Source organism: Poromitra crassiceps (genome assembly GCF_964638095.1).
Source record: "Poromitra crassiceps genome assembly, chromosome: 8".
NCBI lineage: Eukaryota > Metazoa > Chordata > Actinopteri > Beryciformes > Melamphaidae > Poromitra > Poromitra crassiceps.
In genome coordinates this window covers 44099970-44117469 of record NC_139629.1, presented here as the reverse complement: position 1 = coordinate 44117469, position 17500 = coordinate 44099970, and the positions used below count along the sequence as shown (strand labels likewise).

Below are 17500 nucleotides of genomic sequence, written 5' to 3'. Positions count from 1 at the left end.
GTAGCATTTAACACATGTGCTCTTCTAAAATATATATATATAAAAAATAAATGAACGGGGTATATTTAATTGTCTCGTTTGTTTATTTATGTATTTATTTATTTATTTATTTATTTATTTATTTATCTATTATAATCTATTATATGGCTCAAACGAAGCACCATTATGAAAAAAAAGTGTAACCTTTCTATGGGGGTGGGATACTGATGATTGACAAAACTTATAATCATTATTAGCATATTTTGGTCAGTGTCATTGTCCTAAATAAACAGCTGGCCCTGAGTGTTCCCTTGATATGTGATCCTTTTGGATATGGCTTATAGGCTACATTTGATTTTTCTTTTTTGCCTGATTTTTTATCCCTATAATGATTTTTCTTAAGCAAGACCCTAGCTGTATCCAATCATCGACGCCTACCTGTCCGCAAATTGCCTCGCATTTCAAAATGCGTCACATTTCAGGTGCTCCTCCCGTCCGCCCCCCTCCTCCCTTTGAGCGGGTAACCGGACTCTCACCGCGCACGACCTTTCAACCATGCCTCATGCGTCAAATTGAATATGTCCAATATTTTTATCTCACCATCTAACTTTGAAAGCTATTCAGTTTCGATCTGGGCTTCTCTTTCAAAGTTCACTTGAGCGGAAAAGGGGCCGTAGTTCCGCTGCGTTTCTCCAAACATCTTGGACTTATTGCGGTGAAGTGGGGTTGTCAGGTAACATTGTTTTGTTGTGTTTCCAGTCTTTCTGGAACCACGGCAGAAAAAAACCTGATTACTTTGACTTGTCATGGATTATAAAACGGTGGGGAGAGAACAAGATGTTCATGAGATGTTCTGTTATACACCAAATGTCCCCCCCACCCCCCACCCTCCTCCTGTATGATAGTTGAGCTCAGATCTTTCTGCCAAAGGAACAGGACAGACTGAAGAAAGAGTGAAACAGGGAGGAGTGGAAAGCAAACTGGATTATTGAAAAGAAACAGACTGCATGGCATGTTGGAAGAGTGAGATAGAGAGGGCTATAATGATTTGTGCTGAGTCAGTATATTCTGCAAGTGCGTGTGTGTGCGTGCGTGCGTGTGTGTGTGTGTGTGTGTGTGTGTGTGTGTGTGTGTGTGTGTGTGTGTGTGTGTGTGTGTGTGTGAGAGAGAGAGAGGGGTGAGGCAGAGTGAGGAGGCAATCCACCTGTAAGGATGTGTGTGAATGTTTTTTTTGAGTGCCTCTGTGTGTGTGTGTGTGTGTGTGTGTGTGTGTGTGTGTGTGTGTGAGTGAGTGAGAGAGAGAGAGAGTGAGAGAGACAAAGAGAGAGATAGAGAAGACTCACAGTCCACCTTTGCCTACGTGTGTGAATGTTTTGTGAGCCTCTCTCTGAGTGTGTGTGTGTGTGTGTCTGTGTGTGTGTGTGTGTGTGTGTGTGTGTGTGTGCATGTGTGTGTGTGTGTGCGTGCGTACGTGCGTCCGTGTGTGTGTGCGCGTGTGCGTGTGTGTAAGGTAGATGGCTGAGTGGGAGCTTGGCAGTGGAGCCCTCCTCTCTCTGTCTGGCTTATCGGAGAAGGAATTTGAAGTAGAGGACTTGAGGAGTCCCCGGAGACCTCACCCATGCTCCCAGATTAGCCGCTAAACTGCACATAATTGTGCTTCCCTTCGTCTCCCAGAGAGCTATTAGTCTCCCCTTTATAAGCAGCCCCCCTCCCAGCCAGACTCTCCCAGCCAGATCTCACTGAAGAAACACAGCCACCTTCACACACACACACACACACACACACACACACACCTTTATTTACGTGCATCTTTACTTCAACACTATACGCTTGCTTGAGTGTGCTATAGGCCGTACAGTATAGCGGACATCTTGTTACACTGTAAACCTCAGGATAAGCAGCTTTCAGAGGACCTCGCAGCACCTGTCCTAACCGGTTTTGAAAGCCTTCAGTACTTTTGTTTAGTCTACTTCTATGTAATGACGCCTCAGTTAGCACTTTCTCAACCCTTTCCTTATTGGAATATTATTTCCCTCAGGTGACACAAAAAAGCTTCTGAGCGTGGAGATGTTTTCGCAGCGGAGTGAATCATAACCGACTTCACAGTAAAACACTCACTTTCCGTAAAATATTGTGCAACACAGCAGGTGTCAAAGTGCACTATAGTTAGCTTAGCATGCAAGTTCAGTGGAATGGCCCATTGACCAGAAGGGCGTTTAGCCATATCCCCCAAGGTCAGACACATTGATGTTGCTACACTAATGCCCTTTTAATGCGTCCAAGAAGTTCCAGCTGGATAAACGGTCACATGGTAGGAAACAGGTGAGCCGTAGCACTGTAAGTCATTTTGGATCAACTCATTTAGCTTGGCTCGAAGTGATGGATGGGTGTGTGCGGTGTGTGTCGGGGATACCTGGGGGTCCGACTCGTGCCGTGCGCGGCCTGGGTCACGCTATGGACACCTGGGGGTCCGACTCGTGCCGTGCGCGGCCTGGGTCACGCTATGGACACCTGGGGGTCCGACTTGTGCCGTGCGCGGCCTGGGTCACGCTATGGACACCTGGGGGTCCGACTCGTGCCGTGCGCGGCCTGGGTCACGCTAAGGCGGGGTGGTGCTCAAATCACCAGGGGGTAGGCGCCACTTTGCCCCCTGCTTATTTCTGTTCCTCATGGCTCTTTCTTTTTGGAAACGTTCACATAAACATATGCACACGCACGAGCACGCACACACACACACACACACACACACACACACACATGCGCGCGCGCGCACACACACACACACAGACGTGCACACAAACACTGCAGTGGGCTTTTCCCTGAGCTGTTGAACTTGGCGTCGGACTCAGGAACTCGCCATTGAAAAAGTTGGCCTGCGTTTTATGCGTTTGACCTTGGTGGTGAGAAGTATTCTAAAGGTTATCAACATGGAAAGGGAGGTCCGGCCCCCTATTGTTTCCCCTGTGTGCTATTATACCTGCAGTCGCAGCAACCGCTGGCCTTAACAGGCAATTAACCGTGTTAATGAAGGCTACATATCACTGCTAATTGATTTCCATTTTATGTGAATGCCAATTGGACGATTGCCGCTTTTACCGTTTAAACGGCAGTCTGATTGTCTGTAAGTAACCAAGAGAGAGGTAAACACACGCATAGATTTGTGTTCTTGTTTAGTGTCGGAGCTTAACAGCTGTTATTTGCGATGGGATACTTGGATCTAGCTTCTTGAGGCAGATGGACACTACAAGAGTTCTAGTGAACACCTGGATCAGCCAACCGACACGTCCCCAAGATGTCGAGAATTGTTCTTAGAAACACCATATTATTACAAACTATTAGATGTGGCATTATACACATCATAACATGCTCCAATTTTGTACATGTATACAAATAGTCAACTGAATTACTCAATGACTTTCGGTGTTCTGTGTGTGTGTGTGTGTGTGTGTGTGCGTGCGTACACAGATGAGCAGATGTACCGCTGTGAAGACTGTGACGAGCTGTTCCCCTCGGCTCTGGAGCTGCGGCGGCACCAGAAGTACTCGTGCTCCAGCGCCGGCTCTCTCTTCGACACGCTGAGCGAGGACTTCAAGCAGGAGCGCGAGGACAGCGACGAGCCCGTGCACGAGTGCAAAGACTGCGAGAAGATCTTCCCAAACGAGTACAGGTACACAAGACACGTTGACGAGGCTTTTCCCGAGTCACCTACACACACGCCCTTATTCCCTGTTTTGAGTGTTTTCCCGATGTCATGTCTTCTTCACTGATGATGAACTTTACCCTCTTCCGCATCAAAGTCTGGGCCAACACATGATAGTCCACACGGAGGAGAGAGAGTACAAGTGTGACCAGTGCCCCAAAGCCTTCAACTGGAAGTCCAACCTCATCCGGCACCAGATGTCGCACGACAGTGGCAAGCGCTTTGAGTGTGAAAATTGCGATAAGGTACAGCACACCCAGCACGTAAGTTGTGCACACAGGACACACAGGCTTTATCTGCTTTGGAAATTCTGCTAGTCTTGTTATTTTTTTACGCTTGGACCTAGATGGAATAATGATGAAGAAACAGCATATATATACCTTATATAGATATGACAGCAATGAAAATGCACTTTCATTGCCAGTGCTAAAGAAGCCAACACAAAATACGAGGGGGGGGACGATTGATTTTTCTGGCATTATCAAACTATACATCGTCTTTTTGTGCATGTTCATTTCAAACGTCGGCAATCGTTGCTTTGCCCCCCCGCAGGTGTTCACAGATCCCAGCAACCTTCAGCGTCACATCCGCTCGCAGCACGTGGGGGCGCGCGCCCACACGTGTCCGGAGTGTGGCAAGACGTTTGCCACCTCCTCAGGCCTCAAGCAGCATAAGCACATCCACAGCAGTGTCAAACCCTTTATCTGTAAGTGACAGCTTTGGGAATCAGAGTCCCCAATAGTCCCTTTTCTTCTACCTCTCTCTCTCTCTCTCTCTCTCCTCACTTCATTACATCGTCTGAGCCAGCCTCACTGAGACAGTGAGTCATAATGCATATAACAATGCATGTAACAATGCATATATCAAAGCATGTAACAATGCATGTAACAATGCATGTAACAATGCATGTAACAGTACAGTTTTACAATTTGTCATTTGGCAGATGCTTTTATCCAAAGCCACATACATATGAGATTTAATACAACGAGCAAGGTTCTCGTCGGATGAGAACAATGAGAGTAAGTGCCATCATCAGCTAAGTTCTGGTCCAACAGGACTTAGGTGCTACGAGGCAGCGCACAGAGACAATCCATAGAATCAATGGGGGTGCACACAGATAAAGAGATAAGAAACATAATAATAATAATAATAATTACAGTCCATCAGGGGAGGTGAGAAGATGTTCACTGTTCACCTTTAATGTTAATGTTGCAGCAATATAATTGACCACATACAATGTGTCCACCTGCAAACCCTCCTCCTCAGTTCCTCAGATCCTCTTCTCATGTGTTTGCAGCTACATGGGCATAATGAAACAATGCAAGAATAATGCACATTATGTCATTTTCAAAGATGGCTCATAAACAGATTGTTTTTCTTGTGGTCTTCAGAGTAACAAAATGCATATGTCCATCCTGTATTGAATGATCCGCCTCGCGCAATGCTCTATATTTAGTGAGCGGTACAAGTTGTAGATAAATAAATACGCATTTGGTCCGTTTGTTGTTTTGAGCTTCGTGCGCAGAAGGAGTGGTGGGTGTGATTCAAACAGGATCTGTTCCTCATCTTTCATCATGCACTTGACATCCTGATGTATATCTTGTTTGATTTTGTACACGGAATTAGAGACAGTGTTTAAATGGGTTTAACCAGGCCCTGATGGGCTGTGTCCTCTTGCTCCCCCAGGCGAGGTGTGCCACAAATCCTACACCCAGTTCTCCAACCTCTGCCGCCACAAGCGCATGCACGCCGACTGCCGAACCCAGATCAAGTGCAAGGACTGTGGGCAGATGTTCAGCACTACCTCCTCCCTCAACAAGCACCGGCGCTTCTGCGAGGGCAAGAACCATTATGGCTCTCCGGCGGGGATGTTCACCGCTGGCATCCCCATGAGCTCGAGTCCCATCATGGCAAAGGTTAAGTCCCACCACCACCCCCACCATCCGGGCCTAAACCACTCAGGTTTGGGCTTCACTGACTACTTTCCCTCCCGCCCTCACCCTCACGCCGGCCTAACCTTCTCCCCAGGACCTCACGGCTTCTCGTCGCTCTCGCATGGTTTCCCGGGCATCTTTCCATCACTGTACGCCCGACCGCCCTTACTGCCTCCTAGTCATCTGCTCAAGAGCCCCCTGGGCGGCGGCAGCAGTCAGGAAGGGAAGCTGACTCGGGGCCCCCTAGATGGCCCTCCGCTCTCCTTGGTTAGCGCCATGAACAACAACAACAATGGAGGTAACAATTTGAGTCAGGTGGACGACAAAGAGAGAGAGAACAAACTGGACGTGTCTTCCGGTGGAGAAGCTAAGCCAAAATCCAAGATGGCAGACATGTCCGATGGTAGTGACCTTGAAGATGTTAATACGACAAGTGGGACAGATTTGGACACCACTACTGGTACCGCTTCGGGTGATGGTTCTGACCTGGAGAGTGACGGAGAGAGTGAACGCGAGCGAAGTGGTAAAAGGAGGAAGCCCTCTGGGGCAGTATCGGGTCAAGAAGGCAACCGGTCAGAAGACATGAACAGTGTGTTGGTATCTGCCGTGTCTAGCTCGGGGGGCCTCGGCCTCGATCGCCCCTTCTTTTCATCATCCCAGCACTCCTTCTTCCCTCCGCCTGATGAGCAAGCACTCCCGCCCTCAAATGCCAATGCCACCACTGATTCCATCAAAGCCATTGCTTCTATTGCTGAGAAATATTTTGGTCCAGGTTTGATGGGTCTTCATCAAGAGAAGAAGATGGGTCCATTGCCCTACCATTCCATGTTCCCCTTCCAGTTCCTGCCCAACTTCCCCCACTCCCTCTATCCCTTCAGCACTGACCGAGGCACCCTCAACCCTAGCATGTTCTTCAAGCCTGAGCCCAAGTCACCGCGCGAGCAACTGCACAAAATGGTTCCTGTTGCGCCAGGAGCTCCTCCTGCTGCCACCACAGAGTCACCATTTGATCTCACTACCAAGACCAAGGAGACCAAGATTGCTCCTCCCACCCCAACAAAGCCCTCAAACCCCAACAGTAGTAGTGGGAGCAGTAGTGGACCCTTAGTGACGTCTAGTGGCGAGGAGCAGCCCCTGGATCTCAGCATTGGCAGCCGGAGCCGGGGTGGTCATAATGGTGTGGCCTCTGAGCCCCAGAATCGCAAGAACCACATCTATGGAGTTAGCAAGGGGGTTCTAGCCAAGGAGGAACCCCCAACTGGGCATCCGCACCCGCACCCACACCCACACCCACACCCACATTCCCAGTCCTTGCACCAGTCTTTGGTCCAGCACCAGCACACCCTGGCACAGCCACCACAGCAGCCACCCCTGCACTACGCCAAGCCCTCAGCTTTCTTCATGGACCCCATATACAGGTATTTCAGCCCCAAGTAGACCATTAAAAGATCATTCCTATAATGACCAAGGTCAAATCAATCAAGGAGGTAGAGATTTGCCGTGTTGAACTCTGACCTTGGTACGTAACCCTTTTGCCTCGCTGTTGGTCCAGCAGGGTGGAGAAGAGGAAGCTACTCGACCCTGTGGGAGCTCTGAAGGAGAAGTTCCTCAGGCCCTCCCCGCTGCTCTTCCACCCACAGGTCAGCCATACTGCAAACACACACACACACACACACACACACACACACACACACACACACACACACACACACACACACACACACACACACACACACACACACACACACACACACACACACACACACACACACACACACACACACACACACACACACACACACACACACACTTCAGATCTGCCATATAGGGAAGGGACATGGTAAGATCTTAGGTAGAATGCACTTTCATGCTACATGCTAGGTTGAACAAAAAGCTACAGCAAGGGAATCCCAAGCAGGGGATATTGGCCTCCAGGTATGACATAGTGGCTGCTTATGGTATGACATAGTGGCTGCTTATGGTATGACATAGTGGCTGCTTATGGTATGACATAGTGGCTGCTTATGGTATGACATAGTGGCTGCTTATTCCCAGATAGCATCAGCTATTATTTTCAACATGTATTATGTGAAAAGACCTCCCTCCTGCCTCCCACGCTGCTCAACCTGAATTGATCGGGCCGGGCCCTGAGCAGCACCATCATTCCACAGTGTTGATGTTCTTTTCTCAAGGGTTCTGTGCCATTTCTTCCTTTGTTGACTGAATGGCGCCTCTGTACCTCGCCACTTCTACCTCTTTCAGAAGACACGGTCCGTTATCGCCGCCTCCTTTGATAATCAGTCACATTGTTCAACTGTCCCCAGACCTCCTCCACCTCCACAAATCCTGATTACAGGCAATGATAGTATTAATAAAGAAGAAGAATAAGCGTTTGAATGGGCAGCGAGCGGCTAATCTTAGTTGTGGCATTGTTTCATGGACTGGGAGCACACAGGCTCAGCTAATAGTTTGTTCTCTCTCTGGCTGGCTGGCTGGCTGTGTCCATCAAGGACATCCTGTGTTTGTGTGCAGGAGAATGGGGGGCTCTCGTCGGGGAAACGGTTTAATCTGACCTGGAAATCTTGGTCCTCTATCAATTGCGAGTTTGCAATACACTCATTTACTGGTGCATATGCAGACAGATACACTTATACACACACACACACACATGCATTTGCATACTCATGTTGCACATGTGTATGTATGTATGTATGTGTATGTATGTATGTATGTATGTATGTATGTACAGTATGCATGTATGCATGCGTGTGTGTGTGTGTGTGTGTGTGTGTGTGTGTGTGTGTGTGTGTGTGTGTGCGTGCGTGCGTGCGTGCGTGCGTGCGCGTGCGTATGTATGTATATATATATACAGATCCTTTCCAAAAAATTATAATATCATGGAAAAGTTAGTTTTTTTCCATAATTCCTTTCAAAGTGAAACTTTCATAGATTATAGATTCATTACACACAAAGTGAAATATGTCTATCCTTTATTTGTTTCATTTTTCATAATTTTGGCCTATAGCTCTAGAAAACCCCCAAAACAGTATTTCAAGAAATTAGAATAGTGTGAAGAAAATCAGCAGTTACTTCTCAGTTATGACTGACTCCCGCCTCAGTCCACTCCCTCTGAATCTCCGCCAAATGTTTTGAATCGTCTTTGCTTGACAATCCGCTGAAGCCCACGGTTATCCATGGTATTTCCATGATATTCTAATTGTTTGGAAAGGATCTGTATATATGTATGTATGTATAGTATGTATGTATGTATGTATGTATGTACAGTATGCATGTATGTATGTATGTATGTATGTATGTATGTATGTATGTATGTATGTGGAGCTTTTTTGCTGTAATGACCAAAGCAAAATAATTACATAATCAACTATGTTCATCAAACACAAATATCTCAGAGAACTGTCTGTTAATATCAATGAATAATATTCATATGAAGCTAACCACATGTTCTTCACTATCTTTCTGAAGAGGTCATCATGACTCATGTGTGTGTGGCTTGGACATTGATGCTGCTTCACAATGCGTGCCAAGTCCTTACAGCTTTGTAGCTTTGAATCTGACTGGTGACATGTTGTCTTCCTCCCATCTTCTCCTGACACCTGCATATGATGTCTAATATCAAGTTGAGGTAACATAAATATTGGGCAGAGCCACTGTGGGCTCAGAGTAGGCTACACTGTTGTATGATGTCGCTCTTTAACCCATTGATACCTGCTGCAGCATTTGCGTGTATATCCCTCATTTGTGTGCATATCCCTTTAAGACCGCGAACCGCGTGAACGCGGTTCGCGGTCTTAAAGGGATACGCACACAAATGCTGCATCAGGTATCAATGGGTTAATCATTGAAATATAGGGCAAAGTCTTTGTCGTTAAAACACTATGTGACATGAGAGCGTCTCAGCTGTGATCCTCCCAGCCGTCCCAAACACAATGCCACCTCTAATTCGGTCTCATGACGGAATCAGCCCGCCGGCCCTCCTCCGCCCCGTTCTCACAGCGCGCGCATAAACACATCGAGACGCAGTGTCTGTCCCCGTGTCTCTGCCGTCCCGTATTCACCAAACAAGGAAGGATGTAAGCTTGTTTTTGGCAAATAAACTCCTACATAGCGGGTCCCCTTTGTTCACAGGCTTCTCGGGGAGGGGAAGTGGCTATCAGTCAGGGGTATCTGAAAAGCATATTGTACAGCTCCCATCGGGGCTCTTGAAGGCCTCGTCGAGCCAGTTAGCTGGCCTGCGGCAGCTCGGGCAGAAGAGGGGAAAGGCTAGAGAACAAAGTGGTGGTCTTAGGCCAGGGATGAGGGGCCGAGGAGCAGGGGATGGTGGTGGTGGGGGAGGGGGGTGGTGGTGGGTGGAGGAATGGTACTTGAGTGTTTGTGAATGTGCAATAGGTCAGAGAGGTGACTCCCCTACAGCACAATCAACAAGGCTAACCTCTGATATACTGCTTCCTCAAGGCTTCCGCTCTCTCTCTCTCCTTCTCTCTCTCTATTATCTCTCTCTCTCTCTCTCTCTATCTCTCCCCCCATGTCTCTCTCCCTCTCTCTCTGTCTCTGTTTTTTCTGACATTGTGTCTTTGTTTGCAGCTCTCTTTCTTGTCTCTGTTAACACATTAAGATCAACCAGATTCCCGGCGGAACAGTTACACTGAGCTTTTTGGCCGCAGGGTTGCTGGTTCAAATCCCCGACCCCACTGAGAAAATCTTATTCTGGATCACTCAATTTCTTCCATTTCTAAAGAAATGTCTCTTGGCTCTGCTCTACCTTCACCATGGTTTTAGCGCCGTGCCCCCTCTCCCCCCTTCCCCCTATCCTCCACATCATTCTTTATCCCACTCATGTCCCCCCTCACCCTGTCATGTCCCTGCTCCTCCCCCTGTCATGTCCCTGCTCCTCACCCTGTCATGTCCCTGTTCCTCCCCCTGTCATGTCCCTGCTCCTCACCCTGTCATGTCCCTGCTCCTCACCCTGTCATGTCCCTGCTCTTCACCCTGTCATGTCCCTGCTCCTCCCCCTGTCATGTCCCTGCTCTTCACCCTCTCATGTCCCTGCTCCTCCCCCTGTCATGTCCCTGCTCCTCCCCCTGTCATGTCCCTGCTCTTCACCCTCTCATGTCCCTGCTCCTCCCCCTGTCATGTCCCTGCTCCTCCCCCTGTCATGTCCCTGCTCCTCACCCTTTCATGTCCCTGCTTCTCACCCTGCGATGTCCCTGCTCCTCACCCTCTCATGTCCCTGCTCCTCACCCTGTCATGTCCCTGCTCCTCACCCTGTCATGTCCCTGCTCCTCAGATGTCAGCCATGGAGAACATGACGGAGAAGCTGGAGAGCTTTGGCACTCTGAAACTGGACGCGCCGCCCAATTCGCTGCAACACTCAGCCCACCCACTGTTCAACTTCCGCTCACCGCCACCCTCCCTCTCGGACGCCATCCTCCGCAAGGGCAAGGAGCGTTATACCTGCAGGTATGTTCCCTATGGTGCAACGTCATGTTATACCTGCAGGTATGTTCCCTGTGGTGCAACGTCATGTTATACCTGCAGGTATGTTCCCTATGGTGCAACGTCATGTTATACCTGCAGGTATGTTCCCTGTGGTGCAACGTCATGTTATACCTGCAGGTATGTTCCCTGTGGTGCAACGTCATGTTATACCTGCAGGTATGTTCCCTATGGTGCAACGTCATGTTATACCTGCAGGTATGTTCCCTATGGTGCAACGTCATGTTATACCTGCAGGTATGTTCCCTGTGGTGCAACGTCATGTTATACCTGCAGGTATGTTTCCTGTGGTGCAACGTCATGTTATACCTGCAGGTATGTTCCCTGTGGTGCAACGTCATGTTATACCTGCAGGTATGTTCCCTGTGGTGCAACGTCATGTTATACCTGCAGGTATGTTCTCTGTGGTGCAACGTCATGTTATACCTGCAGGTATGTTCCCTATGGTGCAACGTCATGTTATACCTGCAGGTATGTTCCCTGTGGTGCAACGTCATGTTATACCTGCAGGTATGTTCCCTATGGTGCAACGTCATGTTATACCTGCAGGTATGTTCCCTGTGGTGCAACGTCATGTTATACCTGCAGGTATGTTCCCTATGGTGCAACGTCATGTTATACCTGCAGGTATGTTCCCTGTGGTGCAACGTCATGTTATACCTGCAGGTATGTTCCCTATGGTGCAACGTCATGTTATACCTGCAGGTATGTTCCCTGTGGTGCAACGTCATGTTATACCTGCAGGTATGTTCCCTGTGGTGCAACGTCATGTTATACCTGCAGGTATGTTCCCTGTGCTGCAACGTCATGTTATACCTGCAGGTATGTTCCCTGTGGTGCAACGTCATGTTATACCTGCAGGTATGTTCCCTGTGGTGCAACGTCATGTTATACCTGCAGGTATGTTCCCTGTGGTGCAACGTCATGTTATACCTGCAGGTATGTTTCCTGTGGTGCAACATCATGTTATACCTGCAGGTATGTTCCCTGTGGTGCAACGTCATGTTATACCTGCAGGTATGTTCCCTGTGGTGCAACGTCATGTTACACCTGCAGGTATGTTCCCTATGGTGCAACGTCATGTTATACCTGCAGGTATGTTCCCTGTGGTGCAACGTCATGTTATACCTGCAGGTATGTTCCCTGTGGTGCAACGTCATGTTATACCTGCAGGTATGTTCCCTATGGTGCAACGTCATGTTATACCTGCAGGTATGTTCCCTATGGTGCAACGTCATGTTAGCTTTCTTCCTTTTTCTTCATGCCTGCCTTTCTGTCCATTCTCCCCTCCAGGTACTGTGGGAAAATCTTCCCTCGTTCAGCAAACCTCACCAGACACTTGCGGACACACACAGGGGAACAACCCTACAGGTACATTCTATTCTATTCTATTCTATTCTATTCTATTCTATTCTATTCTATTCTATTCTTTGTCACATGTTTGTGACAGACTCATGGCTGCTGTATGTAGACATAACATCAGGTGCTATATCAGTACAACAATGTAGGAAGTGACTCTCTTTCCTCACTGCTTTTGTCACTCAAGATGAGTCAGATGCTGCTTGTACATGATGGTTAGATGTGTGTCTATGCTGTTATTCATGTGTACACAGTAACTCTACAGCCATTTAGAACAGATTCTAACCAATTCTAACCAAGCCTTTTTTTTAAGCATCCCCTACTAATTGGAGTGGTAGAGAGAGAGATATTTAGAAACAGGAGAGGGCGCATAACATTTCACTCGGACCAAAACATTAAAAAAAAATCACTTTAAAGAAGAAAAAAAATTCTATGTTGTTTTGGTCCGAGTGAAATGTTCTATCATCTCTCCCGATTCGAAATATAGCTGAACCATTTAGTTTGACCAAGTAAAACTATTTTTATAAGCATTTTACGAAATGTCTATGGGAAAATAAACTGCGGATGAAAATCTCTGGTACAGTGCTGAAGCAGGAAGTGATGTTCACTTTGCCTCTAATGTAGTGGTATTACTGAAAAGAGCCAAGCAACACAATAAAGAAGAAAGAATAAATAGCTGTGAACACTGAGCTTGCAAGATGGGCTGTGTGTGTGTGTGTGTGTGTGTGTGTGTGTGTGTGTGTGTGTGTGTGTGTGCGTGTGCGTGCGCGTGCGTGCGTGCGCCTGCGGTTGTACACATTGCCTGCAGACATGCCCCATTGCTTATGTGTGTTGTGTGTGTTGAGACAGTAGCAACAAATGTCGTTGTAAAACCACTTAAGCCGTGCTGAGATGAAAAGATTTAGTTTGGCCCACTAGACCCAAAAGCCTTGTAGGTCTGCTGATGACTGTTTACACAACATGGAACACAGAGCTCATTTAGCAGCCCTTCACCACACTTCTCTCACAGTTACACTTTCTATTTTTCCATGTTCATTCTCCACCTCTCTGTCCTTCTGACTGTTACAACCTCTGTCCTTCTGACTGTTACAACCTCTCTGTCCTTCTGACTGTTACAACCTCTGTCCTTCTGACTGTTACAACCTCTGTCCTTCTGACTGTTACAACCTCTGTCCTTCTGACTGTTACAACCTCTCTGTCCTTCTGACTGTTATAACCTCTCTGTCCTTCTGACTGTTACAACCTCTGTCCTTCTGACTGTTACAACCTATCTGTCCTTCTGACTGTTACAACCTCTCTGTCCTTCTGACTGTTACAACCTCTGTCCTTCTGACTGTTACAACCTCTGTCCTTCTGACTGTTACAACCTCTGTCCTTCTGACTGTTACAACCTCTCTGTCCTTCTGACTGTTATAACCTCTCTGTCCTTCTGACTGTTACAACCTCTGTCCTTCTGACTGTTACAACCTCTCTGTCCTTCTGACTGTTACAACCTCTCTGTCCTTCTGACTGTTACAACCTCTGTCCTTCTGACTGTTACAACCTCTCTGTCCTTCTGACTGTTACAACCTCTCTGTCCTTCTGACTGTTACAACCTCTCTGTCCTTCTGACTGTTACAACCTCTCTGTCCTTCTGACTGTTACAACCTCTCTGTCCTTCTGACTGTTACAACCTTTGTCCTTCTGACTGTTACAACCTCTGTCCTTCTGACTGTTACAACCTCTCTGTCCTTCTGACTGTTACAACCTCTCTGTCCTTCTGACTGTTACAACCTATCATGTCCTTCTGACTGTTACAACCTCTCTGTCCTTCTGACTGTTACAACCTCTCTGTCCTTCTGACTGTTACAACCTATCATGTCCTTCTGACTGTTACAACCTCTCTGTCCTTCTGACTGTTACAACCTCTCTGTCCTTCTGACTGTTACAACCTCTCTGTCCTTCTGACTGTTACAACCTCTCTGTCCTTCTGACTGTTACAACCTATCATGTCCTTCTGACTGTTACAACCTCTCTGTCCTTCTGACTGTTACAACCTCTCTGTCCTTCTGACTGTTACAACCTCTCTGTCCTTCTGACTGTTACAACCTCTCTGTCCTTCTGACTGTTACAACCTCTCTGTCCTTCTGACTGTTAGAACCTCTCTGTCCTTCTGACTGTTATAACCTCTCTGTCCTTCTGACTGTTAGAACCTCTCTGTCCTTCTGACTGTTACAACCTCTCTGTCCTTCTGACTGTTACAACCTATCATGTCCTTCTGACTGTTACAACCTCTCTGTCCTTCTGACTGTTAGAACCTCTCTGTCCTTCTGACTGTTACAACCTCTCTGTCCTTCTGACTGTTAGAACCTCTCTGTCCTTCTGACTGTTAGAACCTCTCTGTCCTTCTGACTGTTACAACCTCTCTGTCCTTCTGACTGTTACAACCTCTCTGTCCTTCTGACTGTTACAACCTCTCTGTCCTTCTGACTGTTACAACCTATCATGTCCTTCTGACTGTTACAACCTCTCTGTCCTTCTGACTGTTACAACCTCTCTGTCCTTCTGACTGTTACAACCTCTCTGTCCTTCTGACTGTTACAACCTCTCTGTCCTTCTGACTGTTACAACCTCTCTGTCCTTCTGACTGTTACAACCTCTCTGTCCTTCTGACTGTTACAACCTCTCTGTCCTTCTGACTGTTACAACCTCTCTGTCCTTCTGACTGTTAGAACCTCTCTGTCCTTCTGACTGTTACAACCTATCATGTCCTTCTGACTGTTAGAACCTCTGTCCTTCTGACTGTTACAACCTATCATGTCCTTCTGACTGTTACAACCTCTCTGTCCTTCTGACTGTTACAACCTCTCTGTCCTTCTGACTGTTATAACCTCTCTGTCCTTCTGACTGTTACAACCTCTCTGTCCTTCTGACTGTTACAACCTCTCTGTCCTTCTGACTGTTACAACCTCTCTGTCCTTCTGACTGTTACAACCTCTCTGTCCTTCTGACTGTTACAACCTCTGTCCTTCTGACTGTTACAACCTCTCTGTCCTTCTGACTGTTACAACCTCTCTGTCCTTCTGACTGTTACAACCTCTCTGTCCTTCTGACTGTTACAACCTCTGTCCTTCTGACTGTTACAACCTCTCTGTCCTTCTGACTGTTACAACCTCTGTCCTTCTGACTGTTACAACCTCTCTGTCCTTCTGACTGTTACAACCTCTCTGTCCTTCTGACTGTTACAACCTCTCTGTCCTTCTGACTGTTACAACCTATCATGTCCTTCTGACTGTTACAACCTCTCTGTCCTTCTGACTGTTACAACCTATCATGTCCTTCTGACTGTTACAACCTCTCTGTCCTTCTGACTGTTACAACCTCTCTGTCCTTCTGACTGTTACAACCTCTCTGTCCTTCTGACTGTTACAACCTCTCTGTCCTTCTGACTGTTACAACCTCTCTGTCCTTCTGACTGTTACAACCTATCATGTCCTTCTGACTGTTACAACCTCTCTGTCCTTCTGACTGTTACAACCTCTCTGTCCCTCTGACTGTTACAACCTCTCTGTCCTTCTGACTGTTACAACCTATCATGTCCTTCTGACTGTTACAACCTATCATGTCCTTCTGACTGTTACAACCTATCATGTCCTTCTGACTGTTACAACCTCTCTGTCCTTCTGACTGTTAGAACCTCTCTGTCCTTCTGACTGTTACAACCTCTCTGTCCTTCTGACTGTTACAACCTCTCTGTCCTTCTGACTGTTACAACCTCTGTCCTTCTGACTGTTACAACCTCTCTGTCCTTCTGACTGTTACAACCTCTCTGTCCTTCTGACTGTTACAACCTCTCTGTCCTTCTGACTGTTACAACCTCTCTGTCCTTCTGACTGTTACAACCTCTCTGTCCTTCTGACTGTTACAACCTCTCTGTCCTTCTGACTGTTACAACCTATCATGTCCTTCTGACTGTTACAACCTCTCTGTCCTTCTGACTGTTACAACCTATCATGTCCTTCTGACTGTTAGAACCTCTCTGTCCTTCTGACTGTTATAACCTCTCTGTCCTTCTGACTGTTACAACCTCTCTGTCCTTCTGACTGTTACAACCTCTCTGTCCTACTGACTTTTACAACCTCTCTGTCCTTCTGACTGTTACAACCTCTCTGTCCTTCTGACTGTTACAACCTCTCTGTCCTTCTGACTGTTACAACCTCTCTGTCCTTCTGACTGTTACACTTGATCCCTGAAGGCCCCATCTGCAGGGACCTCAGAGATCAGGTGAGCTTGTTTCTCACCGGGGCTTGAACCCTGCCTGGTTCAGGACAGTCTCTTACTCTCGTTACGTGCCCCTGCTGCTCTCCTCCTAACCCCTCGCTCTCCTCTCTCGGCAGGTGTAAATACTGTGACCGCTCATTCAGCATCTCGTCCAACCTCCAACGTCACGTTCGCAACATCCACAACAAGGAGAAGCCCTTCAAGTGTCACCTGTGCAACCGCTGCTTTGGTCAGCAGACCAACCTGGACCGCCATCTGAAGAAGCACGAGCACGAGAACATCCCTGGTCAGTAGGCAACACCTAACTGTGCCTTGCACTGGTTAAGTTTGGCTCAGTCTTGTCTGAGAAAAAGTCTGAGTTACAACTGTAGTGATTAAAACAGGGATTTGGTATGTAGTGTTTTGTCAGTAGGCTGAATAATGAATGGTTCACATGACCCGTTTTGGAAAAGTTGACAGACCTGTTGAAGACTTCACCTCTGCAAATGTCTGTAAATGTTTAGCTTGGTGAGGCAAATGGTTTCAAAGCAGTAAACCACTTTTCTTACAAATTCACACTTACAGTACTATTCCTACTGTGTGTGGCCAAGAACAATCTGACAACTACTGTATTTATTATATCCAGCATGGACGTACGCCATTGAATATGGATATAAGACAGAGATTTTGAACTAAAATATTGTGTGTTGGAGCTTTCACTTTATTTCACAGTAGCGTTAACATCTCTGAATTATAAATGTGTAAACCCTAA

At 47.2% G+C, this 17500-nt stretch overlaps 1 protein-coding gene across 1 annotated transcript in view; it reads left to right on the top strand.

The window, feature by feature from the left end:
- prdm16 (PR domain containing 16) overlaps positions 1-17500 on the top strand; it is a gene marked incomplete at its 3' end in the record, with an annotated part of 259211 nt that overhangs the window by 233096 nt on the left and 8615 nt on the right. The window contains exons 6-13 of the mRNA XM_083641762.1: positions 3445-3646; positions 3777-3942; positions 4232-4385; positions 5366-7031; positions 7166-7253; positions 10922-11094; positions 12424-12501; positions 16866-17035. Of these exons, the coding sequence (XP_083497888.1) occupies positions 3445-3646; positions 3777-3942; positions 4232-4385; positions 5366-7031; positions 7166-7253; positions 10922-11094; positions 12424-12501; positions 16866-17035 (2697 nt within the window). The remainder of the gene's footprint in view (positions 1-3444; positions 3647-3776; positions 3943-4231; positions 4386-5365; positions 7032-7165; positions 7254-10921; positions 11095-12423; positions 12502-16865; positions 17036-17500) is intronic.